The sequence below is a fragment of the Emydura macquarii genome, unplaced genomic scaffold, assembly GCF_026122565.2.
Source record: "Emydura macquarii macquarii isolate MOO-44397 ecotype Brisbane River unplaced genomic scaffold, CSIRO-AGI_Emac_v2 contig_1146, whole genome shotgun sequence".
NCBI classification, from domain to species: domain Eukaryota; kingdom Metazoa; phylum Chordata; order Testudines; family Chelidae; genus Emydura; species Emydura macquarii.
In genome coordinates, this window is record NW_027131283.1 from 6,952,715 (window position 1) to 6,975,240 (window position 22,526).

General features: G+C 43.9%; 1 protein-coding gene across 1 annotated transcript in view; it reads left to right on the top strand.

The window, feature by feature from the left end:
* LOC137152031 (coiled-coil domain-containing protein 162-like) overlaps positions 1-20,077 on the top strand; it is a 42,855-nt gene extending 22,778 nt beyond the window's left edge. Inside the window, exons 10-15 of the mRNA XM_067546503.1 lie at positions 105-257; positions 3,324-3,533; positions 13,248-13,368; positions 17,596-17,661; positions 19,277-19,407; positions 19,964-20,077. Coding sequence (XP_067402604.1) covers positions 105-257; positions 3,324-3,533; positions 13,248-13,368; positions 17,596-17,661; positions 19,277-19,407; positions 19,964-20,077 — 795 coding nt within the window. The remainder of the gene's footprint in view (positions 1-104; positions 258-3,323; positions 3,534-13,247; positions 13,369-17,595; positions 17,662-19,276; positions 19,408-19,963) is intronic.
* Positions 20,078-22,526: the final 2,449 nt, after the last annotated feature.

Sequence of the window (22,526 nt, forward strand, 5' to 3'; positions counted from 1 at the left end):
ATTAAAAATCCCTTGCAAGTCACCTTTCAAGTAATCAGGAGCTATTAAAAATAGAGGACCATTGCATTCATTCCTTAATTCTGTTATGTTCTTTGTATTAACAGGAGGCCCTTCAAAACAAAGAAGAGTGTTTGAATGCCAAGATGCTGGCAGAACAAGAGGTGCTTTTATTTCGTCAGCAGCTGTTGGCTGTAAGGAAGGCTCTGGCAAAATCGGAAGCAGAGAATGAAATACTAAAGAAACAATTAGATAAGCAGGTACCTAAAATAACTCTCCTAACTCATTTTATGTAGTGGGTCAAACTCTCCTCTCAATCTCACTTACTTTAATTTTACCCATTGCCTTTCAAGAAGGAAAATACTTCCAGAAACAATTAAAGGACAACTGGAAACTGAAGCTGAAAATGTGTGTTTTTTGACTCTACCAAGCCATTATTTGTTGATTTGAGCTTTTTCTACTGGCACTGTTGTAGTCAGAGAGGAATATAGACAGCAGCAGTTGGGGATCATATATAAGATTTGCATTGCTTCAGCAAATGACAAAGTATTTAAAAGGGTTTTTATGAAAATGAAGCTGTAAGATCTGAACATACGAACTGTCAAAGAGCCTAAGAATATCTTTCAGACACTAAATACCTGTATTTAAAAAAAATAAACTCCAGTACTCTATTGCTGATAATTATTTTAAACAAGAGTTAAAAAGAAAACCCAATGTTTATTCCCACGTACAAAAAATTTAACTTAGGTTTGAAATGCTGGAAGTATATTTCCTTTTCATACAATTATTAAAATTCCAGGGAATCCCCAGCAAAGGCATCATTAACATCCAGACCAACTTCATTTCACATCTTTTAACACACCCAACACTGACTCCTCACCCCCACAGCAAATTCCTTTTCACATCAGCATACAACCACCCACACTGCATTCATCCAATCCCTCAATGTCACAGTTCAGTGCACACCCTTCACTGGGAATATAATTAATACCAGTCAATATGGTTCTGTGGATAATAGGTTTTGTAAAAAAAATTGATTAATTCTTTAAGATTACAGGTTTGATTGATTAAAGGTAACTGCATAGACATAATATACACTATAAGGTGTTTGACTTAGTATCACGCAACAAAATTAGCACTATACAATATCAAAAAGCACATGTTAAACGGAGTAAGAACTAACTGATGATCTCAAAGTGTGGATGTCAATGGAGAATTATCATTGAATGTGGGGAGTGTCTAGTGGGCTTCTGCAATGATTGTTACTAGACCTGACACTATACAATATTTTATCAATGATTTGGAAGTAAATATAAAATTATTGTTGATAAAATGTATGTATGACACAAACATAGGTCGAATGGTAAATAATGATGAGGACAGGGTAGTCTGCCAGAACAGCCTGGATCATTAGGTAAACTGGGCCCATTGAAGCAAAGAGTGTTTCAGTATAGTCAAATGCAGAGTTATATATTTAGGAACAAGGAGGGCAACCCATACCTACAGAATTGGGGGACTGTATCCTTGGAAAAAGTGACTCAGAGAAGGATCTAGGGTTCTAAGTGGATGAGAAACTAAGCATGAGTCTGATGCTGTGGCAAAAAGGGCTAATGCGATCCTTGGATGTATAAAGAGGAGAGGAGTGAGCAGAAGTAGGGAAGTGATTTTACCTCTTTGTGCGGCATTGGTCAGACTGATAGTGGAAGATTGCACCCAGTCCTGGTGTCCACACTTAAAAAAGAAAGAAAGAAAAAAGGAAAAATTGGAAAAGGTGCGATAAAGAGACACTCAAATGATTTTAGGGCTGGAGAAAATGCTTCGAGTGACAGACGTAGAGAGCTCTGTCTGTTTCGCTTATTGAAAAGAAGGTGGAATCTTGGAGAGGTGACTTGATCACAGTGTACAAATATCTGCACAAGGAGAAAATAGCAGGTTTTAAAGAGCTCTTAAATCTAGCAGAGAAAGGCCTTACAAGAATCAGTGGGTGGAAGTTGAAGTCAGACAAAGTGAAATGAAAAATACAGCACTAATTCTTTTTTTAACTGGGTGATTAACCACTGGAACAATCTATCATGGTGATATCTTCATCTCATGATGTCTTCAGGAAGTCTTTCTGGAAGATATGCTGTAGCCAAAGTTATTGGGCTCAATACAGGGGTAACTGGGTGAAATTCTATGGCCTGTGTTATACAAGAGGTCAGACTAGATGATCTAATGATCTCTTCTGGTCTTAAAAATCTATGAATCTATGACACGTCAATGTTACAGGGTTCAGATAACTTCCCAATTATAAATTCTTCTGCTCCCAAAGTCTTTTATGACTGCTTAAAAAATCTCCACTGAGATCAGAGTTAAGGTTGTGCACTTGTGTGCGTGCATGGAGGGAGTTTTTCTTTTGTTGGCAAGTGTGCTTTCTGATCAACTGACTAGTTGCCATTTTGTTTCAAAATGACCCACTGCCTCTGCCACACACTTTCTAGAACCTTTTCCTCTAATATTTGACATCAGCTTCTGATACCTGTTCCTCCTGAATCATAAAGGCTTTTCAACAGTGCTGGCAAAGTGCATTAGAGGGGTGTGATTTGCACAGTGCTCTACTGAGCTGCACTCTAATGGCATGTGCAGACCCTGCTGGTGGCAGGACTCTGTTAATGTGAACTAGGTACCTTTGAAAGTGCAACAGCAGGGTCTAGGTAGAGCTTGTAACAAATCACACCCCTCTAATGCATTTTGCTGGAGCCATGTACACAGGTTCTAAGCCTCTCTTAGCACAAGTGATTTACTGCATGTTTACAAACAATAGACTCAGTCCCACAGCCTTGGAATGGGAGTCTTATCTGGTATGCATGGTTTGCAGCATTGGGTCTAATATCTCTTTTAAGTATTACACATATACAGTACTAAAATTCATACATAATTTATTGGGTTTCTGCTGCATCCAGTATTGTAACAGACTCATCTTAAAAGATTATATATATAAAAATAGGGAAATTCTGTAAACATGACTACACTACCTTTTTCCTGCCAACATTTGAATTTGGGATTTTGAGTGTAGGCATGATCCTGCATCCGTTGTTTTCCTCAAACTCTCCATGTCTTCAGTTGATGACATCACTAACTGTAACCAGACTAGGGAGCTCCTTTCCAGGCATTGCTTTAAGGTAATGTGCATAGGAGAAAAAATTGGGCTTATGCCCTATTTAGTTTTTTTCTTTCGGAAAGTTAGGAGTTTTGTTTGTTTTTAATCCTGTTTGTTTTTTTTACTTTCAAAAGGAATAAGTCTTTCCAATTTTGCTACCTGATATATTGGTATTTCCATCTTATAGAGACACTTGCTACTGGAAGTAGAACATAGGGTGACTCGAGAAGCCCGGAGCAGGCAACAGCTGGATGTGATGAGGGCAGCAAACATGGAGCAAATGCTGGAAAACATGGGGAAGAAAGAACAGAGGCTGCAGTGTCTGACTGAAGATGCTGAGAAATCTTCTAAAATAGTGCAGCTTCAGCAAAAACGGATCAAAAAAGAAATGCGGCAGGTAAGCGCATAACTACACCGTTAAACACTTCAGAATGTACCATGTTGCTAAGGAAGCTACCATTCTTGAGAAATGTACCAGGGCTTCAGTATTGGCTACTGGCTGCAAGTCTTTCTCTGATCAATACTGAATGCATCCCGCTCTAGTGTCATGGATTTCACAGTGTACTTTGCATTTTGGGAGCTTTGTATTTGCCTCCTCCCTGCCAAGCTAGAAGATGCTGTAAAGAGAGAGACGCCCTTCAACATAGAATGACCTCTGGCTCTAAGGAAAAGTGCATTGGGTTGGGCTCTGGAAGACCCTCAGGGATAAGTTAATCTCTTCCATAGTTTTTTATATTTCTGTGTTCTTCACAACCCCTACTACTGAGCATGGCTTTGAATCCCTTTCCTCAGAGGCAAATATCATTCCCCCCATTTTACAAATAAGCTAACTGAGAGATCACACAAGGTCACTTCTGGCAGAATTGGGGATAGAACCCAGGTGTTTAAAATGGCAAACCTGAATCTCCTCCACTCATCCACAATGCGCCAAACCTATGTATTTGTAACCACTGCTCTAACCATTAGTTCTTCTTCGAGTGCTTGCTCATGTCCATTCCCAACTTAGGTGTGTGTGGGTGCCACATGCACCTGTGCTGGAAAACATTTTCCCCTAGTGGTACCCGTACACGCCGGCTCTAGTGCCCCTTACAGTGGCACGCACATGTGCCCGCATATAGCACCGGCTCTCCCTCCCTCTCAGTTCCTTCTTGTCGCCAGTGATGGTGCTGGAACGTCTCTTGCATTTGCAAGTTCTCTAGCTAAACCTAGTGGTTTATTCTTGGTTCCAGTGTACATAGTTTGTTGTTTAGTTGTAGTTAGTACTAGTTGGTTAGTTGTTAGAGTCCCGGGGCTGGGGCAGGCACCGTTCCCCAGGTTTTAAACCCTGCGCTTCGTGTAAGAAGCCTATGTCTCAGAGCGAGCTGCATTAAAGTTGCCTAAAATGTTTGGGGGAAGCGCACGTCCATGAGAGGTGCAAAATCTGTAAAAGTTTTCACCCACAGATGAAGAAAAACTGAGATATTCGTCTCCGGGCCATCCTGATGGAGTCGGCACTTAGACCGGTAGGTCGGGCTCGGCACTGAACACGGCAACCTCGGCACACAGTGCACCTCTAGCACCTTCTTCCTCCTCTCAGCACCGATCACCATCTCCGGTACCGAAACAGAGGCCGAAGAAGACGCATTCAGAGTGAGGTCGCTCTCCTGCAGAGAAGACAAAGAGGGATCAGGCAAGACACGCATCAGGCTGCCAATCCTCCCTGCCTCAAAAAGGTCCCTCACTGCTGCGAGCGTCAACCCTGATACCGGGTCCTCCACCAACTCCGGGTAGTGATAGAGAACCTCACCGCCTGGTGGTGCCATCGACTCTGGAGGCCTTCCAGCCTATGAAGCACCTCCTTACACTGCCTGTGCCGCCAACCCTAAGGGACAGCAGGCTGACGCACCGAGATTAGGCACTGGCACAGGTGGGTAACATATTGAGGGACAGATCTGCCCGACAGTCCCTGTCTTCGAGGCACCGTTCACCGGTGCGCAGATGCTCCCCGGAGTCGAGACCATGCTCTCTGGGTCAGGACAGCATCAAACTGTGCTCCCACCACCGGTCTCCGGAGAACCGGCACCGAGCGGATCACAGCTATGTAACTGCAGAACGATGCAGGTTGCTGGATTCGTGGCACGTTTTCCCAGCACTGCGATCCCGCTCGCCTAGCCCATATAAGAAGCTGAAAGACAAGAGTCGGTCCCTTCATGCCCATCATTTGGACTCTCCATACTGCTCACTAGCTCTGGTGCATCAGCAAGCTCCGCACGGCACTGTGCGATACTCTGAGTCGGTACCACACTGGCCGTCGGACAGTGAGGATGTTGTTCATACCAGGCAAACCACGGCCCCGATGCCCAGCTTCCTGACGTTGCCGCCAATGGGATCATGGTCACAGGAACAATGGCCCGGACCGTGGCCTTATTGGTAGGGATTTCCCTCAGGGATGCCGCAGACCGGCTCCGTGAGAGGAGCATCAGTACCACACTCCTCCATCCCCCAGAGTTCAGCACTGCACCTGGACTCAGACTCTGACTGGGACGGTTCACGCGCTTCAAGCCCGGGAGGAACCACCACACCCAGAACAAAGGCCTTACCCCCAGCTCAGGTGCCGGCCTCATCCTCGTCATCGCCATACAAGGCATTTGCGGGACCCTCGGCTGCGGTGCCGATGGACGATTTCATGGCGCACCAAGACCTATTGAAAAGGGTTGCCTCTTACTTGGTCCTCAAAATAGAGGAGCTGGACGACGAGCTCTTTGGAATATTGGCCTCAGCAGCCCCTAGTAGAGTGGCCCTCCCAGTACACGAGTGGGTTGTTAAACTGGCTAAGGCCCTGTGGCAAATCCTGGTCTTTCTGCCCCCCACCTCTAAGAGGGCAGAGAGGAAATATTATGGGCCAGCTAAAGGGTTTGAATATCTTTACACCCACCCCACGCTGGGATCCCTGGTGATCACAGCTACCAACGAAAGGAATGGATGGGAAAGTTAGCTCGACCCCTGAACACAAAGATGCGAAGAGACTCGACTTATTAGGTTGAAAAATGTATTCCACAACCAGCCTGCAACTATGGGTAGCGAACCAACAGGCACTACTAGGTAGATACCACTTTGATATCTGGCAGTCGCTGGACAAGTTCACAGATTCGTTGTCCCCATCCTCCAAGCAGGAGTTTGAGGCCATCTTGGAAGAGGGGAGATCAGTGGCCAGGGCATCCCTGCAAGTGGCCTCCAAGGCAGCAGACTCTGCGGCCAGGATGATGGCCTTGGCAATATCTATGAGATGGGCATTGGGGCGCCAAACCTCGGGGCTCCCCTCAGAGGTCCAGCAGTCTATCCAGGACCTCCCTTTTGGTGGCACTTCCTATTCAATGGCTGAGCAAATGGACTCCAGGCTGCATGGCCTGAAGGACTCGAGGGCTACTTTGAGGTCCCTCGGTCTTTATACACCTTCTTCTTCCAGGAGGCACTTCAGGCCCCAGCAGAAGCAGTGATCTGTGAACTACTCCCACAGAGGCTCCAATAGGAAGAAAAACAAAGCTCACATGAGGCACCAGAGCCACTTGTCATCTGTCGGCCCTAAACCGGGCTCCAGCCGACATAATCGAGGTGGAAAGCAGGCCATTTGAAGGTGCACCCAAGAGCAACCTACCCGTCCTATTCACGGATCCAAACCCCCTTCTGTTTTCCTCTTGTTTGGCCCCTTTCCTCCCAGTCTGGGCTTCCGTAACATCTGACGGATGGGTGCTCAGCATGGTGGCTATTGGTTATACCCTCCAGTTTGCCTCATTCCCGCCTTCCCACCCTCCCTGTCCCTCTGCAGGGACCCTTCTCATGAGTAACTCCTCAAGTAGAAGGTGCGAGCACTTCTGCAGGTGAGTGCAGTGGAAGACGTTCCATGGGACTTACAAAGTCGAGGTTTTTACTCCCGTTCCTCCTTAATCCCGAAGGCAAAGAGAGGTCTGAGACCTATCCTGAACTTAAAACACCTCAGCAAGTACCCAAGAAGGCTAAAGTTTCGTATGGCTTCCCTGGCCACCATCATTCCCTCTTTGGATCTGGGCAACTGGTTCGCTGCTCTTGATTTAAAGGATGCTTATTTTCACATTGCAATCTTCCCTGGTCACAGGAGATTCCTGAGGTTTATGGTAGGAGACCACCATTACCAGTTTGCGGTGCTCCCTTTTGGCCTCTCAGCTGCGCCATGGGTTTTTACCAAGTGCATGCCAGTGGTGGCAGCATACCACCGAAGGAGAGGGGTGCAGGTGTTCCTTTACCTGGATGATTGGCTCATCGGGGCAGGTCAAGGTCTCCGGTTCAGCCCAGTATCACGGTTACCCGAAATGTTTGTCAAGCACTGGGTCTTCTAATAAACGAGCAAAAATCAACATTCATCCCTGTGCAAAGGATAAAATTCATCAGGGTGATGCTGGACTCATCCAAGGCCAGAGCATTCCTTCCAAAGGAAAGGTTCCTGGCAGTGGCAGAGATCATAACCCGCATTTCATCTCACCCCTTCATGACAGCGAGAGTAGCCTCAGCCTCCTGGGCCACAGGGCAGCCTGCACCTACGTGGTTCCCCATGCCAGACTGCACCTTAGACTCCTCCAGATATAGTTGGCGTTGGTGTACTCTCTAGTCAGGCACTACCTGGACTTACAGTTCCTCTGGAAGTACTTACCTCCCTGGTGTGGTGGATGGGGCCACGTCAGGTACTCTCGAGAATGCCCTTCCAAGAGCCCCAACCATCAGTAATACTGATCTCTGATGCCTCAGACCTGGGATGGGTTTCCTAAAAACCCAAGGCATGTGGACCTCAGGAGAACTGTGGCTACACATCAATATCAGGGAACTTAGGGCAATTTGTCTGGCCTGTACAGTCTTCCTACTACATCTCTCCAGCAAAGTGGTACAGATGCTCATGGACAATACAGCCACTGTGTACTATATCAACAGACAGGGTGGGGCCCAGTCCCTAGCCCTGTGCAAGGAGGCCGTGCATTTCTGGGACCTTTGCATCCTTCACGACATTCACCCAATAGCAGTTTGTCTCCTGGGGGTCAACAACTCTTTGGTGGACCGTCTCAGCAGGTCCTTCTGCTCTCATGAGTGGTCCCTCGCATCTTCCAAAGGTGAGACAGTCCCCAAGTGGACCTCTTTGCCACTAGGGCCAACAGGAAATGCCATAGTTTCTGTTCACATCAAGGACTCAGTGCAGGCTCTATCACCAACACCTTTCTCCTTTCCTGGTCAGGGAATCTCTTGTACACCTTCCCCCCGATCCCTCTGATCCACAAGATCCTCCTGAAAGTGAGGAGAGACAAAGCACGGGTCATCCTTGTGGCACCAGCATGGTCCTGACAACATTGGTTCAGGATATGCTGGAGCTGGCGGGGCCCAGGCTATGGTCCCTGCCACTGCGAGCGGACCTCCTATCATAGAATCATAGAATATTAGAATTGGAAGGGACCTCAGGAGGTCATCTAGTCCAACCCCCTGCTCAAAGCAGGACTAACCTCAGCTATATCATCCCAGCCAGGGCTTTGTCAAGCCTCAGCTTAAAAACCTCTAAGGATGGAGATTCCACCACCTCCCTAGGTAACCCATTCCAGTGCTTCACCACCCTCCTATTGAAAAACTTTTTCCTAATGTCCAACCTAGACCTCCCGCCCTGCAACTTGAGACCGTTGCTCCTTGTTCTGTCATCTGCCACCACCAAGAACAGCCTAGCCCCATCCTCCCTGGAACCCCCTTTCAGGTAGTTAAAGGCCGCTATCAAATCCCCCCTCATTCTTCTCTTTTGCAGACTAAACAAGCCCAGTTCCCTCAGCCTCTCCTCATAAGTCCTGTGCTCCAGCCCCCTAATCATTTTTGTTGCCCTCCGCTGTACTCTCTCCAACTTGTCCACATCCTTTTTGTAGTGGGGGGCCCAAAATTCTAAATGCGGCCTCACCAATGCCGAATAGAGGGGAATAATCACTTCCCGTGACCTGCTGGCAATGCCCCTTCTAATGCAGCCCAATATGCTATTAGCCTTCTTGACAACCAGGGCACACTGCTGACTCATATCCAGCTTTTTATCCACTGTTACCCCCGGGTGCTTTTCTGCAGAGCTGCTGCCCAGCTCGTCTGTCCCCAGTCTGTAACTGTGCATGGGATTCTTCCTTCCTAAGTGGAGGACTCTGCACTTTTCTTTGTTGCCTGCTCTTTTCTTTGTTGCCTGCTTTGTTGCCTGCTCCACCCAGATCCGGCCTCCTTAGACATGGTGGTGTGGATGCTCCATGGCTGAGCCAGGAGGAGCAAGCCTGCTCATCCCAAATTCAGCACATACTCTTGGAAAGCAGGAAGCAGTCTACCAGATCAGCCTATAGAGCTAAGTGGAAGCGCTTCGCCTGCTGGGCGACCAAGTGTGGCACCTTCCTGATGGAAGCACTGATACCAATAATTTTGGAGTATCTGCTCCATTTGAAACAAGGGGGGTTGGCCTCTCATCCTTCAAGGTCCATGTGGCAGCTATATCTGCCACCCCTTAGTGGAAGGTAGAACAATCTTTTTGCATGGAATTACAGCCAGGTTTCTTAATGGATTAGAAAGGCTTTTCCCACCAATAAGGGAGCCCTTCTCCTCAGTGGGACTTGAACTTGGTCCTCTCCAGACGCACCGGCCCCCCTTCGAGCCCATGGCCTTGTGCTCCCTTACGTACCTGTCCTGGAAGGTTGCTTTCTCGGTGGCTATTACATCTGCCAGGCGAGTTTCGGAGATCAGGGCGTTAACATCAGAATCATCCTACATGGTGTTTTATAAAGACAAAGTCCAACTACGCCCATATCCAGCCTTTTTGCCTAGGTAGTCTCTCATTTTTACCTTAACCAGGATATTTTCTCATCTGTTTTTTGTCCCAAACCTCACAGCTCCAGTGAGGAGAGGTATCTACAGTCTCTTGATGTGAGATGGGCCCTAGCATTTTACATCGACAAAATCAAACCTTTTCGCCGCTCAACGCAAGTCTTCGTGGCAGTTGCAGACTGGATGAGAGGGCTGCCAGTTTCTTTGTAGTGGATCTCGAAGTGGATCACGGCCTGCATCTGAGCCTGTTATGAGCAGGCTGGAGTTGCACCTCTGGTGTTCTTGACAGCCCACTCAACAAGAGCGCAGGCATCATCTACGGCCTTCCAAGTACATGTCCCCATAGACATGCAGAGCAGCCACCTGGTCATCGGTGCATACCTTCGTGTCCCACTATGCCTTGACGCAGCAAGCATGAGACAATACTGGCTTCGGTAGAGTGGTGCGTCAAAGGTCATGTCCATGAACTCCTGCCCACCACCGAAGACACTGCTAGTAAGTCACCTAAATTGGGAATGGACATCAGCAAGCACTCGAAGAAGAAAGAACGGTTACTTGCCTTGTAACTGTTGTTCTTCGAGATGTGTTGCTCATATCCATTACACACCCCCCTTCTTCCTCTCAGTCAGAGTTCCAGCAAGAAGGAACTGAGAGGGAAGGGGAGCCAGCGGCGCCTATATGCGGGTGTATGTGCGTGCCGCTGCAGGGGGTGCTAGATCCTGCTTGTATGGGTACCACTAGGGGAAAACGTTTTCCGGCACTGGGGCATGTGGTGCGCACACACACCTAAATTGGGAATGGACATGAGCAATACATCTGGAAGAACAATAGTTACAAGGTAAGTAACCATTCTATCATACTGCTATCCCAGAACTGGGAGTAGAACCTTGGAATGCTGATCTCCGACATTCTTCCATTATTTAGCAAGTAGTTGTGTAATCCACTGGCAAATGTGTGTCATATCCCTCATGAGTTGCTGGTTATACAGAGAGGATAACACTGAATTCTTTAGCTTTGTACTAGGGATCTGAAGACTGAGGGTTCAAGGAGGCTGAGGCTGTTACTTTGTTTGAACATTATGGAATTTCTGTCCTTCTAGTTTTCTTTTTAAACAACTGGTTTAATGAGTAAGAAAGCACCCTTAAAAACTGCTTTATAGTTAAAAAAAACATTGTAATCTGTCCACTGTGGTACAATGTGTAATAAACACAAGCATATCATGTTTCAGCCATTTGCGTCACATTGTGGTTGCTTCGATCACACACTGGCAGATTTGAAGGTTGAGAGGTATAACTGAATGGAATGGAGGAGCTCAGGTTACCTGCTATTTAACCTAATGGTATACTAGGCCTTCTTCCTCTCCTGCACTGTCATGTGAACTGTAAATGAGGAAATCCATTCCAGCAGTTTCACCATCTTACTTTACTTGTTCGTAAACTTAGAAGTTACTGACATCTAAGTGTTCTTAGTGGGTGAAATCAAACATGCAGTACTATATATGGTATACATTATAGAATGGCTAATTATTCCCAACACTACAGAATTTTAGCTTACAAAAAAAAAGTTTGGCAAATTCTATTTGGTTAAGTTTGTGTGTGTGTGCGTGCGTGCGTGTGCGCGTGCCTTATCTGATTATATATTTTGTGATTAAACAGTTCTGAATAATTTAGATCCTCTTAGGCGATTTACTGAAGTATAAAGTAGATTCAAGAGCACCTTGAGAGCCAAAACATACACAAAACAGCTTCTGTTCAGTATAAAACAAAAACACATGATTTTTCATCTCCAGCATATCTTAATGCAGTTGCTATGGTAGAATAACAAAGAAATGGCTTGTTGCAATTAATCTAACAAAGCCATTGACTCAGGGCGAGAGGCACAACCAAAAACCAAACACCTTGGTTGCTGCCATAGATATGATGTCATTTTTTATCTTCACTTTAAATGTTTACTATTGTGTGTTTTAAAAAAAAAAAAAAAGTCTCTGGTCAAGACTTTGATACTTTAACACAGGTTGTATACAGCCATTGCAAGGGAGTGTACCTAGCTGGCATGTAGAAATTTTATTAGTCCTTTATTTTCTATCTTACATGTTTAAGAGACACACACTCCTAGCTTGATGTTACATCCATTGCCAGTGGTTCTCAAACTGTGGTTCAAGGAACCCTTTTTGATGGGCCACTGAATGAAACATTTTGGGAAACAGGCAATGTTGAGCACAATAGAAATTGCATCAAGCTAGCTAAATCAGTGCCACCACATTGTATAGACTGTCTGAAATCGGATATCGTTTTAGCTTAATTTAATAGCTTAACAATATCCTTCATTATTAGACTAATTTTAGGCTGCAAAAAGGAGTGGTACAAATTTAAGTGAATTAAATTAGAAATTGTTTTAACTAAATAAATCCAATTTCCATAGTCCAGCCCTTGGATTGGGTTGTCGGGAGGTAAGTGGGTCAATGAGAAGTGCTTTGTATCTCTTACAAAGTGGCCTACAGAATTAAAATGTTGGAAAACCACTTGATTAGATTTTAGTCAGGTAAGTTCCCTTGGCTGCACTTCATGCATTCCACAATCTCTAAGAACATAAAGTGTGGCTTTCCATCCTTTATTTGCAGTCATATCATAGATGGGATGAAACGTCCTAGTTCTTATCTGACTGCCTCTCCTGTAAATCTGGCAAAAGTATTTTCTCTCTTCAACCCCTTGACAATCCAACTGAAAACACTGACCACTCTGTCTGAAAGAGTCGGGATGATAGATAGCATTTTGCTAGGAATAATTTGGCAGGCTGCTGGCACTTTCTGTGACTGCCTTTATTAAGAGTGTCTGAAACCAAGAGACTTTTTGGAAGGTGAGAGCATTCAGCACTGGCACAAAGGCCAATGAGTTCATTGTTCTTTGTCTCTAAATGGTGCAACTCTGTATTCTTTTTTTGTGTTTACAAAAAACTTGTAACCCTATGAGTGCCCAAAAGTATCAGTAGCTGAACTGGCCTTTGAGAAAATAAAGTAATAATGTGGTATTGGATAAGCAAAACAATTACAGTGAGGACTTTTAGTGCTACACAATGGTCCCTGCTATTGCTAGCTCCCAAAGAGGAGACGTAGGCATGAAAGTGCATGAATTATAACAGTTACCCTGTATAGAACTAAGCCATCACCTCAGCGGTGTCTGATTCAATTGTTGGTTCTCATTTCTTGCTCCTAGTTCTGGCAGGGACTGGGGGCACTGAGAAGGCAGGCTACACACTCTTAATTTCGTATTGCCATCTTCCTTAGATAAGAAGCCAATTAACCCAAGAACGTAGTTTAAAACTGGATGCCTTTCAGCGGGTGGAGGAATTGCAGTGTCAGGTTTATGACTTGGAAGTTGTAACATCCCAGAGAAACTCACCCGCAGGTAAGAGAATGTATTTTTTAATGATGTGGGTCATCCAAACAAAGCCAGTATATTTTCCAGTTTAATCGTGTGGGTTGGTTACTTACTACTACTTGTATTACCCAAATGGAGCATGCCTGCATATTCACCAATCCAGCTACAAAAATAGATAGTTTTTTCTCCCTCTTCACTCCCTCTCTTTTTTTTCCCTCCTCTTGTGTGAAGAAGGCCTGAAAGGTGGTTTCGTGTTTTGATTTGTGTTGGGATTTTTTTTTGCTTGCTTTTTTTTGTTTTAACCGTAGAACTATCAGGCATATCAATAATGCTGTTTTTACTGGAGGTCTCTTTGGAGGACAAGAAAACAGGAATTTGGAGCTTTCTCGGCTCTTCATTGAAGGGACAAGAATTTTGAAGCTTTAACAAAGAGACTTTTTTCTTCCCAGATGTTTACTAGGTGTTCATTTTTTATAACACCTGTTTAATTTGAAGTGCTGTAAACAGGTTGATGAAAAATTCCCATCCCCACAATTGCTCAAGTTTCACTTCCTTTTTTCTTGTGATATCAAAATCTTGCTAGTTCTTTAATCAGTTACAGAGTTGTGCAGGAAATGGAGATGGACAAGACCTGAATTTTTAATACACTAAAAACAGGAAAAAGCCCAACCTTCAAGATCTTCCTTATATAGTATGAAGACCCAAAAAAACCAAAACAAAACAAAACAAAAAAGACAAATCCAGTTGTGACATACCAGGGTACAATCCTGACCAATGACTAGCTGTGTCTTCTCTGCCCTGTAACCTGGCGTGCCCTTTACAATGCCTTGCTGTTGTAGCCTCCAACCTGGACTGCTCACAAACAGTCTCCATCCAGCATGCAAGTCACTCCCAGTTATGTCTCTGTGTGCGCTCCAGCAAGCCACATCTTGGCTCTTACCAGCCTTAAAGATTACCACAGGATGATCCCAACACAATCCCAGTCTCAGATTTCCGCCTAGAAACCTATATCCTATATTGTCCAGCCCTCTCCTGGACTGTCTGTTATTCCTTTAAGGGAATAATATGCACACAACTTGTTACCTCAAGTGGAGTTACCCAGACACTTCAACCTGAACACACTGGATTAGATAAAACAATAAAACAAGTTTATTAACTACAACGAGAGAGATTTTGAGTACAAATATTGAGGCAGAAAAGTCAGAAATGAATACAAGAAAAATAAAGATAAAATGTTTTCTACTGGTGCCTCTAACTTAACAAACTATATTCAATTCAAAGCAAAGGTTTTTTGTTTGTTTTTTTAACCACATACTTCAGCAAATTACTGACCAATCTTTCTGGTCAAGACTCTTCCCCTCCTTCCCCCCCCCCCACAAGTCCAATGGCTGCTTCCTTTGTCTCTTCAGGTGCAGTGAATGCGAGGGCAGGGAGATAGAGGGGTGCCTTGGGGTGTTTGTCTCTCCTTTTTATCATTTCAGTCCCTCTCTTGAAAACAGACTCTCTGTCTCAGCTGGAAATATGTGGAAGGATGTTCCCTGCTGGTTTTTTTTCCCCCACCTGTTTGAACTTCCTTTGTTTTCCCTTCCTGCCTGATAACTCTGTTTACTGCTTAAATGCAAATTAAGGCAAGCACACATTCTTTCTTTGTTTGTTTGTTTGTTTGTTGGGACAGATCTGTTTGCCAACTTCTTTTTTGGCAGGAGTGTGGGGTTTGGAATGTGCTGATAACATCATACAGGGAAATCTTATAACTGCACATATAATCTTGTCACACATATTTTACCAAGACAATAGTGACCAGCGAATAAAGAGTTTTCAAAGGATACCTTATGAGACATACTTTGCACAAAAATTATTACAATAGTGTGTAGAGTGTGAACATGGGTACATTCTGTCACACCACTTTGGGGTTTCTTTTGCAGGGACCTTTAAGTATTGCTGTCAAAGGGAAAAAACAAATGCCCATTGAGGCAATAGTGAAGATAAGACATGAATCAAAGCCCCAGGGAAGCAAAGTACATGGATATACTGTACAATTAATTTACACACATTACACTTATGTACTTCTACTCTCCAATATTAAAATTCAATTCTGAGGAAAAGCACAGCCCAAATGTGCTTAGTAACTACAGGCCACGCTATTACAATGCCGTCTTTTGATGTGTAAGAAAAGAATGAAAGCACGATCAGAAAAGAGTCTGCTGTGGATAGCAGGAGAAATTGGCTTTGACTCTTCAGCGATAGAATTTGTTAGCAGTAGGGAGCATTGCCAGGTGCATTCACAGTTAGCAGAGGGACCTCTGACATCAAGAGCGAGAGAGCCCTTCAAATACATTTAATTAGTGTGTGTGTGTGTATGAGAGAGAGAAATACCGTTATAAGTCGCCTGTATATCTCTCACAATTTGAAGTAATATTTCAATCAGCTGTTAAACCTCTCCCCAGTCATCTTACAGTCACATTCAGACTTTGAGGAAAATTTATCCACGTGGCATAAAGCCTAGAGGAGAGTACCTGATTACATATATTGGGTGGTGCTGGCTAGGGATGGAGAGTGACCCAGATCATTTGGGTATATGCACACACGTGTGTGCACATGCACACACAAAAGTGACTTCTGGAGTCCTTGGTGGAAAATAAAGTGATCATCTCCCAGTGGAAATCCTAAGGAAGTTCAGGCAGGCTTTATTACCACCTGCCCCCTCTCAAGGGAATCCTGCTTGGGGTGTAGTGGGTAAGGTTGGCACAGGGAGGTGCTCCTCGCACTTGTGGGTATGAAATTGGCACTTCTGCAATACTCCTCTGAGGGCTAATGCTCTGTTTAGTTTCATTTCAAATGCTGACAAGCAGCATGCCACTGGGTAATCAAAGTCTTTAACACCGGCAGTGTGAATGGCAGAGACTCCCACTTCTCACATCCTATGCTTCAGCAACTTCAATGGGGAAACACTGTATGTTGGCAAAACAATGAGAGTTCTGTGGCACCTCACATGCATCTGACGAAGTGGGTTTCTGCCCACGAAAGCTTATGTCCAAATACATTTGTTAGTCTTCGAGGTGGCACAGAACTCTCATTGTTTTGCTGAAAACAGACTAACATGGCTATCTCTCTGGAACTGTATGTTAGGTAGTTTCAGGGTCGATTTGCATCTTATTGGGGGTTTTCCCTTTATAGTGGATTATTTCAATGCATTTAATCTGAGATCTATTTGTGTTCCCACTAAGTGGTTAAGAGGAACTGAGGGGCAGTTTGGATTTCTCTTGGCACTGATTTTCAGAAGAAGCAATGTCTAGCATTTCAGAGATGGCAGAGGATTGTGATCTGGCAGCAAATTCACTGCAGTATAAAATATCCCTGATACTTCCAGTAGTTGCTCACCCTTACATCTTCACAGAATTCTAGGGATGCCATTAGAACTGCTGAGGAGATTGATGATGTGATATAGAGCCTTTCACCTCTAGGTTGCTGGTAGTGACAAAAAAATTGCCCAAGTCAGTAGTCAATGGAAGCTTCCATATGATGGCTTTTTCTTTGTCCTCTGTGAAAAGAGGTGCCTGAGGCATCAGTCCCTATTGAACAGATGTTCACTTCACCAAAGTCACTACAATTAGCATTGTTGTGGTAATCTTTTTAATTGAGAGCACAAAAGCAGAATGGGCCACCATGGAGCCTTAGCTCCTTGTGGTGGTCCCCCTAGATCAAGACTGAAAGTCGTTGGTAGGGCAGTTTGGGTCAGCTTGTGCTGTTGCTGCCCATGCTGCATCTGTTCTGAGGATAAATAAAAGCCCTCAGTTTCCAGCAGTGTCAATCATGCTCCTTTCAGAAGCACTGAAATTCACATGCAGTATTAAAAGGAATATTAAACTGCCTTTCGTTGTTAGCATAGGTGAAAAATATAGCCAGTGTAAAAAACCAAAGGGCAAGTAAGGATGAGTAAATTCTGAATGAAACAGAGCTATCTGTAGATGGGCAAATAAAATACGTAGAAAGGATTAAAAGAAGTGAAAATCAAGTTGGACGTCGCAAAGCATTTGGCCTGCAGTGAGTTCCCATTATTCAACATGCTGCATAGCTTGAGAAGCTTGTCTGGAGAGCATGGAAAAGCCTTATTTAAAATGGAGCCTGCCTCCAAATACAGACATTCTGCAGATTGCGAATCACCAAACCCTAAAAGGCCACACCATTTTCTAGCTTTTTCTTGATGATTATGGTGAGCTGTATTATGGATGTTATCATTTATTTCTTTAAAAGGTATGAAGAAGAAGGCCACGAATCTGATGTCTTGCAGTGCTAGCAGCATAAGAAGTCCTTTGTCAGGTAATAAATAAACCAATACAGAATAGCCATCACTTCCCATCCATTATCATTAGCCATAATGCACTTTGTCAGGAAAAGCAGGCTCGCAGAATGCTAAGCTTTTTAATAGTTAGTAATTAAAATAAGGTTCAAATGAAAATTGAAATAAAATTAATAGGCAGCAGCTTTAAAACAAAAGGCAGTATTTCTTCACACAACACAGTCAGCTTGTGGAACTCTTTGCCAGAGTATTTTGTGAAGGCCAAGACTATCACAGGGTTCAAAACTAACTAGATAAGATCAAGGAAATGGGTCTATCAATGGCCATTAGCCAGGATGGGCAGGGATGCAAAACCATGCCCTGAAGTATATCTGGCCTCTGTTTGCCAGAAGCTGGGCATGGGCGATGGGATGGATCACCTGATGATTGCCTGTTCTGTTCATCCCCTCTGAGGCACCTGGCACTGGCCACTGTCAAAACATAGGATACTGGGCTAGATGGGCCATTGGTTTGACCCAGTATGGCAGTTCTTAAGTTCATTAGTTGTAATATCAAGTCCTAAAGTAATGGCATGCGTTCCCACCATTCTAGTGTTTCTATTCATATGGGGGTGACAACTGAACAGTTGCTATATCCCTATTTAGGCTGTAATTGAAACCATGTTCTTATAGCCCGGTCTTGACACCCTCATTTGATCTAGTTACAGTAAACACAGTTGAGTTGTCAACATAGATGCTTTAGTCACAGCACAACCATCTGTCCACCACGCTGCCCGTCAGTGCTTTGGGAGAATATCTGGCCTGCTGTCTCATGTTGCCTCATCAGAGGATAGAGAACAGACACACAGATTAGTCCCAGTAACACTCAGGACAATGCATTCTGGGATGTCTTGCTGCAGAGATATGGGAAGGGGAAGGAACAGCCATCTCAGTATACCAACGCAGGATCATATCTGCATGGCAAAATAAGTGCTATGATCAGGTTATAGAAACATAACTAGGTGCCAGTCAAGGCTGTTAGCAATGGGGATGTGGTGAGCTGCCAATGGCTACTAACAGAATATTAACTGTGTTGTATGTGGAGACAATCCAAATTTGCAGCTGATGGCATCAGTAGCTGGTTAGAAACTCAGCATCTGCTTCAGAGGGGAATTTTTAGTGGCTGAAAGGACCAACAGTCAATAAGGGAAGTTTGTCTGTCTGCGTGAAGGCCTAGCAAAGGAAAAAAAAACTAGGTTGACACTTGAAATTGAAGAAAAACATGTCTTCTTTCATTTTTGATACTGTTGAAATCTAAGGGATAAGGCCAATAGAGCTTTGGAGAAACCATTTACATAGATTAGATTAGAGCTTGGATCAGCAACGATCTGCTGATGGTGGAACACATTTATGATTCCCCAGTAGTGGTACAGGCTTTGCTGAAGTCATTATGCAGAAATATTGTGGCTATTTTTAATTCTGTACATTCTAGCAGCAAAATTGCAGCTGTACGAAATCGTAAGCAACTTGCTTTCTTAGTCCTGTCCTGAGTGTTAACATCTGTATTTATATGTTCTATCTACATATCAGAACCTGTGTTTTGTGTATTTTTGCTAAAGTCAGGTTCTGCTGTAACTGCTCATTACTTATTATATAGGTTCCACATCACGGGCCCAAAGCACAGTGCTCTCAGCATCCACTCTATCCAGGGATTACAAGCAGAATCCTTTGACTCCAGATCCCAAAGGTAGCAATTTAACACCAGGAGAAACTGAAAGACCTAAGTCTGTAAGTAATGGTGGGTTTGGTAGGGAGTAGTAAAAGAATGTCAGTGAAGTTTGTGAAAAATGAATTGTGGATTGAGTCAGGCTTTAGGTCTGGACATTTATAGTCAAATTCCCCTTAAAGATCCAGATTAAGCAGTGGAATAGGGGGAGTGAAATAATTGAAGGCTTCAGTAATTGTCCCACCTGATTCACTGGTTCTCAAATGCTGTTGGCTGATTTCCAGGAATTTGTTAGGCTTCTAACAAACAATGTGCCACGATTAGCTAAGTTAGAGGATGCTGTGCCAGGGTCAGTGACTACTAGAAGAGGTGGTGTCTTACAATGAATCCTGCCCCTTTCTCTGGCCAGGAACCACTCCATATCCTGCCAGCCTGCCTTCTGCAAGCCACTTCCCTTTGTTTCAGACTAGGAAGCAGCAGGAGAGAAGTAGGTGCCTGCAGCAGATGCTGGGATGGGGAGCTGACCAGGGCAAATCTACTCATGCTCAATATAATGACTGCATATACTCCTCCCTAGAGTTAACAGATTCATTACAGCCTGTTCACTTACATTTGCAGGTACCTAGCAGATGGAGGAATAGAGTGGCAGATACTCTCTTACCGGACCTGGCTGAACACTGCCAGCCTCCCATCCTTACGCAGCTGCATGAGCACAGGCTGGCCCACAAGTGAGCCGAAATGTATTTTAGATTAAAATCAAAGGATGTTTGTGGATTTATGCATTGTAACTAATCTGGTTAGCCTGAAGTGGGATAATGACATTTATGCGAAGCCAAACTGATGTACAAAGTAATATGTTCTGACTGGGCCCTAGTCTACATTACAAACTTACTTATAGTGATAGAGTGGAAAATCCACATTGAGTGACGCAGTTATACCAACCTAATTCCCGGTGTGGACAGCACTATGTTGGGGAGGTGGAGTATACCCACACTGAGGGGAGAAGCTCTCCCATTGGCACAGTAGCATTTTCATTACGTGCTACAATGTTCCAGCTGCACAACTGCAGAGCTGAAAGTGTGGACAAGGCCTGGCAATCCTTGACTAGTGTGAACTGAAAGGCTTTTTATGTATTAAAAAGATTGTGCATATTTGGCAATATACTTAGGTATGGAGCACCCCCAAAATATTAACCATATTAAATGATTTGCAATTAAATTTTGTTTTATATAACGAAATCATTCTGCTGGCCAAGTTTCCCTGGAAGAAAAAAAAAGGTTCCTGAGTACAGCATGCCCAATATGGACATAAAATATAATCCCCCTCTAGAGAACAAGAAAAGTACTTTAAAACAAAAGGAAGCTGTCAGAGGAGGAGTGGGAAGAAGGAACTTATCCTGTGGTTCAGTTATCACTAGAGCTGCTCAAAAAATGAAAATTACTTTGCACCAAAAAATTTGAGTTTCTTGCTTTTGTTCCAATTCAGGATGAAAAAAATTGTGAAAAGTCATTTTAGCAAAGTTGTTCTGGAGAGTCAAAATAATGTTTTGAAAAATTCCAGGGAGCAGGGGATCCTGGGCAGCTGGGCAGGAATCAAGGAAGGCCTGGTTTCCATCAAAAATTTCTACAGAACTGACACATTCCTGTGAAAAGTTTCCATTCTAGTGAATCAGCATTTTCCAACAAACTCTGATTATCACCTCTTTCACTCCTCACAGAAATGGATGTTCTGGGAGTCCCCTATTATCAAATAGCTGGTGAGGAGAGCTCTGATCAGTCCTGGAGCCTTAAAACTCCACCTCTCCTACTGACAGGTGTGTCATTTACAAGAGCTATGCTAGTTGGTGGAATTAACTCCATAGAATCATAGAAGATTAGGGTTGGAAGGGACCTCAGATCATCTAGTCCAACTAGTGTAGTTCTAAGGTTCCAGGACTGCACACTGCTTATTCAGTCAGGTGCTGACACGTGTATATTTGTATAATTCAACCAATTGCTATTCTAATGAGAATGTGGATGTGGGTATATTTTCCCCCCATACAGTGATTTTTGTGTCTGCCCCTTAAGGGTGCATAGCCTTTGGACCTGAAGACTGACCATACTGGCAATGGACCATAATAATTTGCATGTATTTAGATTAATGTCCATTTGTTTCCACCTTGTGCCTTTAAGTAAAATGGATGTGCCTAGCTTTACAGCTGTGTCATGTATATAGTCTCTCCTGCTTTTTCTTCTGAGTCTTACATCCCCTTCCTCTGTCATCCAACCTGTGGCCTGAGAACAGCTGAAGAGTGGTGCTTCTCTGCCATGGATCAGGTCAGTCCCAGCTTGAAGCAAGGCTGCTATGAGGGTTATTGACAAGGCTCTGCTCTACTACTACAGGTTCTCAGCTAGCGTTTCTTCATGTACCAAGGCACAGCCCTATCAATAATACTTTTTCAAAGACGATAGATGGCTGATAGATAGTGGCTTGCTTTCTCTCTTACTTTACTGAAAGGTTAACACAAACACATCTAACTAGATAATCTAATGGTCCCTCTTAATTTCATTGAATTAGCCCGGTTCTTGTTTTATATGAAAGGGTAAGTAACATTTCCCAATTCACTTTCTCCCCAACATTCATGATTTTATAGACCTCTATCATAGCCTCCCTTAGTAATCTCTTTTCTAAGATGAACAGTCTTGGTCTTTTTAATCTTTCCCCATACGAAAGCTGTTCCATACCTATAATCATTTTTCTTGCCCTTCTCTGCACCTTTTCCAATTCTAATGCATCCTTTTTTTGAGGACGTGACCAGAACTGCACACAGTATTGGTGTGGCATTGATAATCTATCCCTTTCCTAACATTGCTGCAGTAGTCAAAAAAGCTAAGACATCAAGCACGTTTTCAGAGAACTATCCACCACACCTCCACCATCTTTCATGAGTAACAGCTAACCTGAATTAAATGTTTGTGAGCAAATTTTGTAACAAAGCAGCCTTGCTGGTTAGTGCAAGCTCCGTCCCATTTTTTGAACCTATGTTAACAGAGGTATCAGCAAAATTTATCAAGTTATTTTAATAGTAGGAATCCCAGGCAACCGGAGGATTGGCTGCTGACAAGCATATTCCATCCTATGATATTAGGACAATTAAGGCTAAGGCCTGTTTAACCTTAAATACTGCTACTGTTAAAGACAG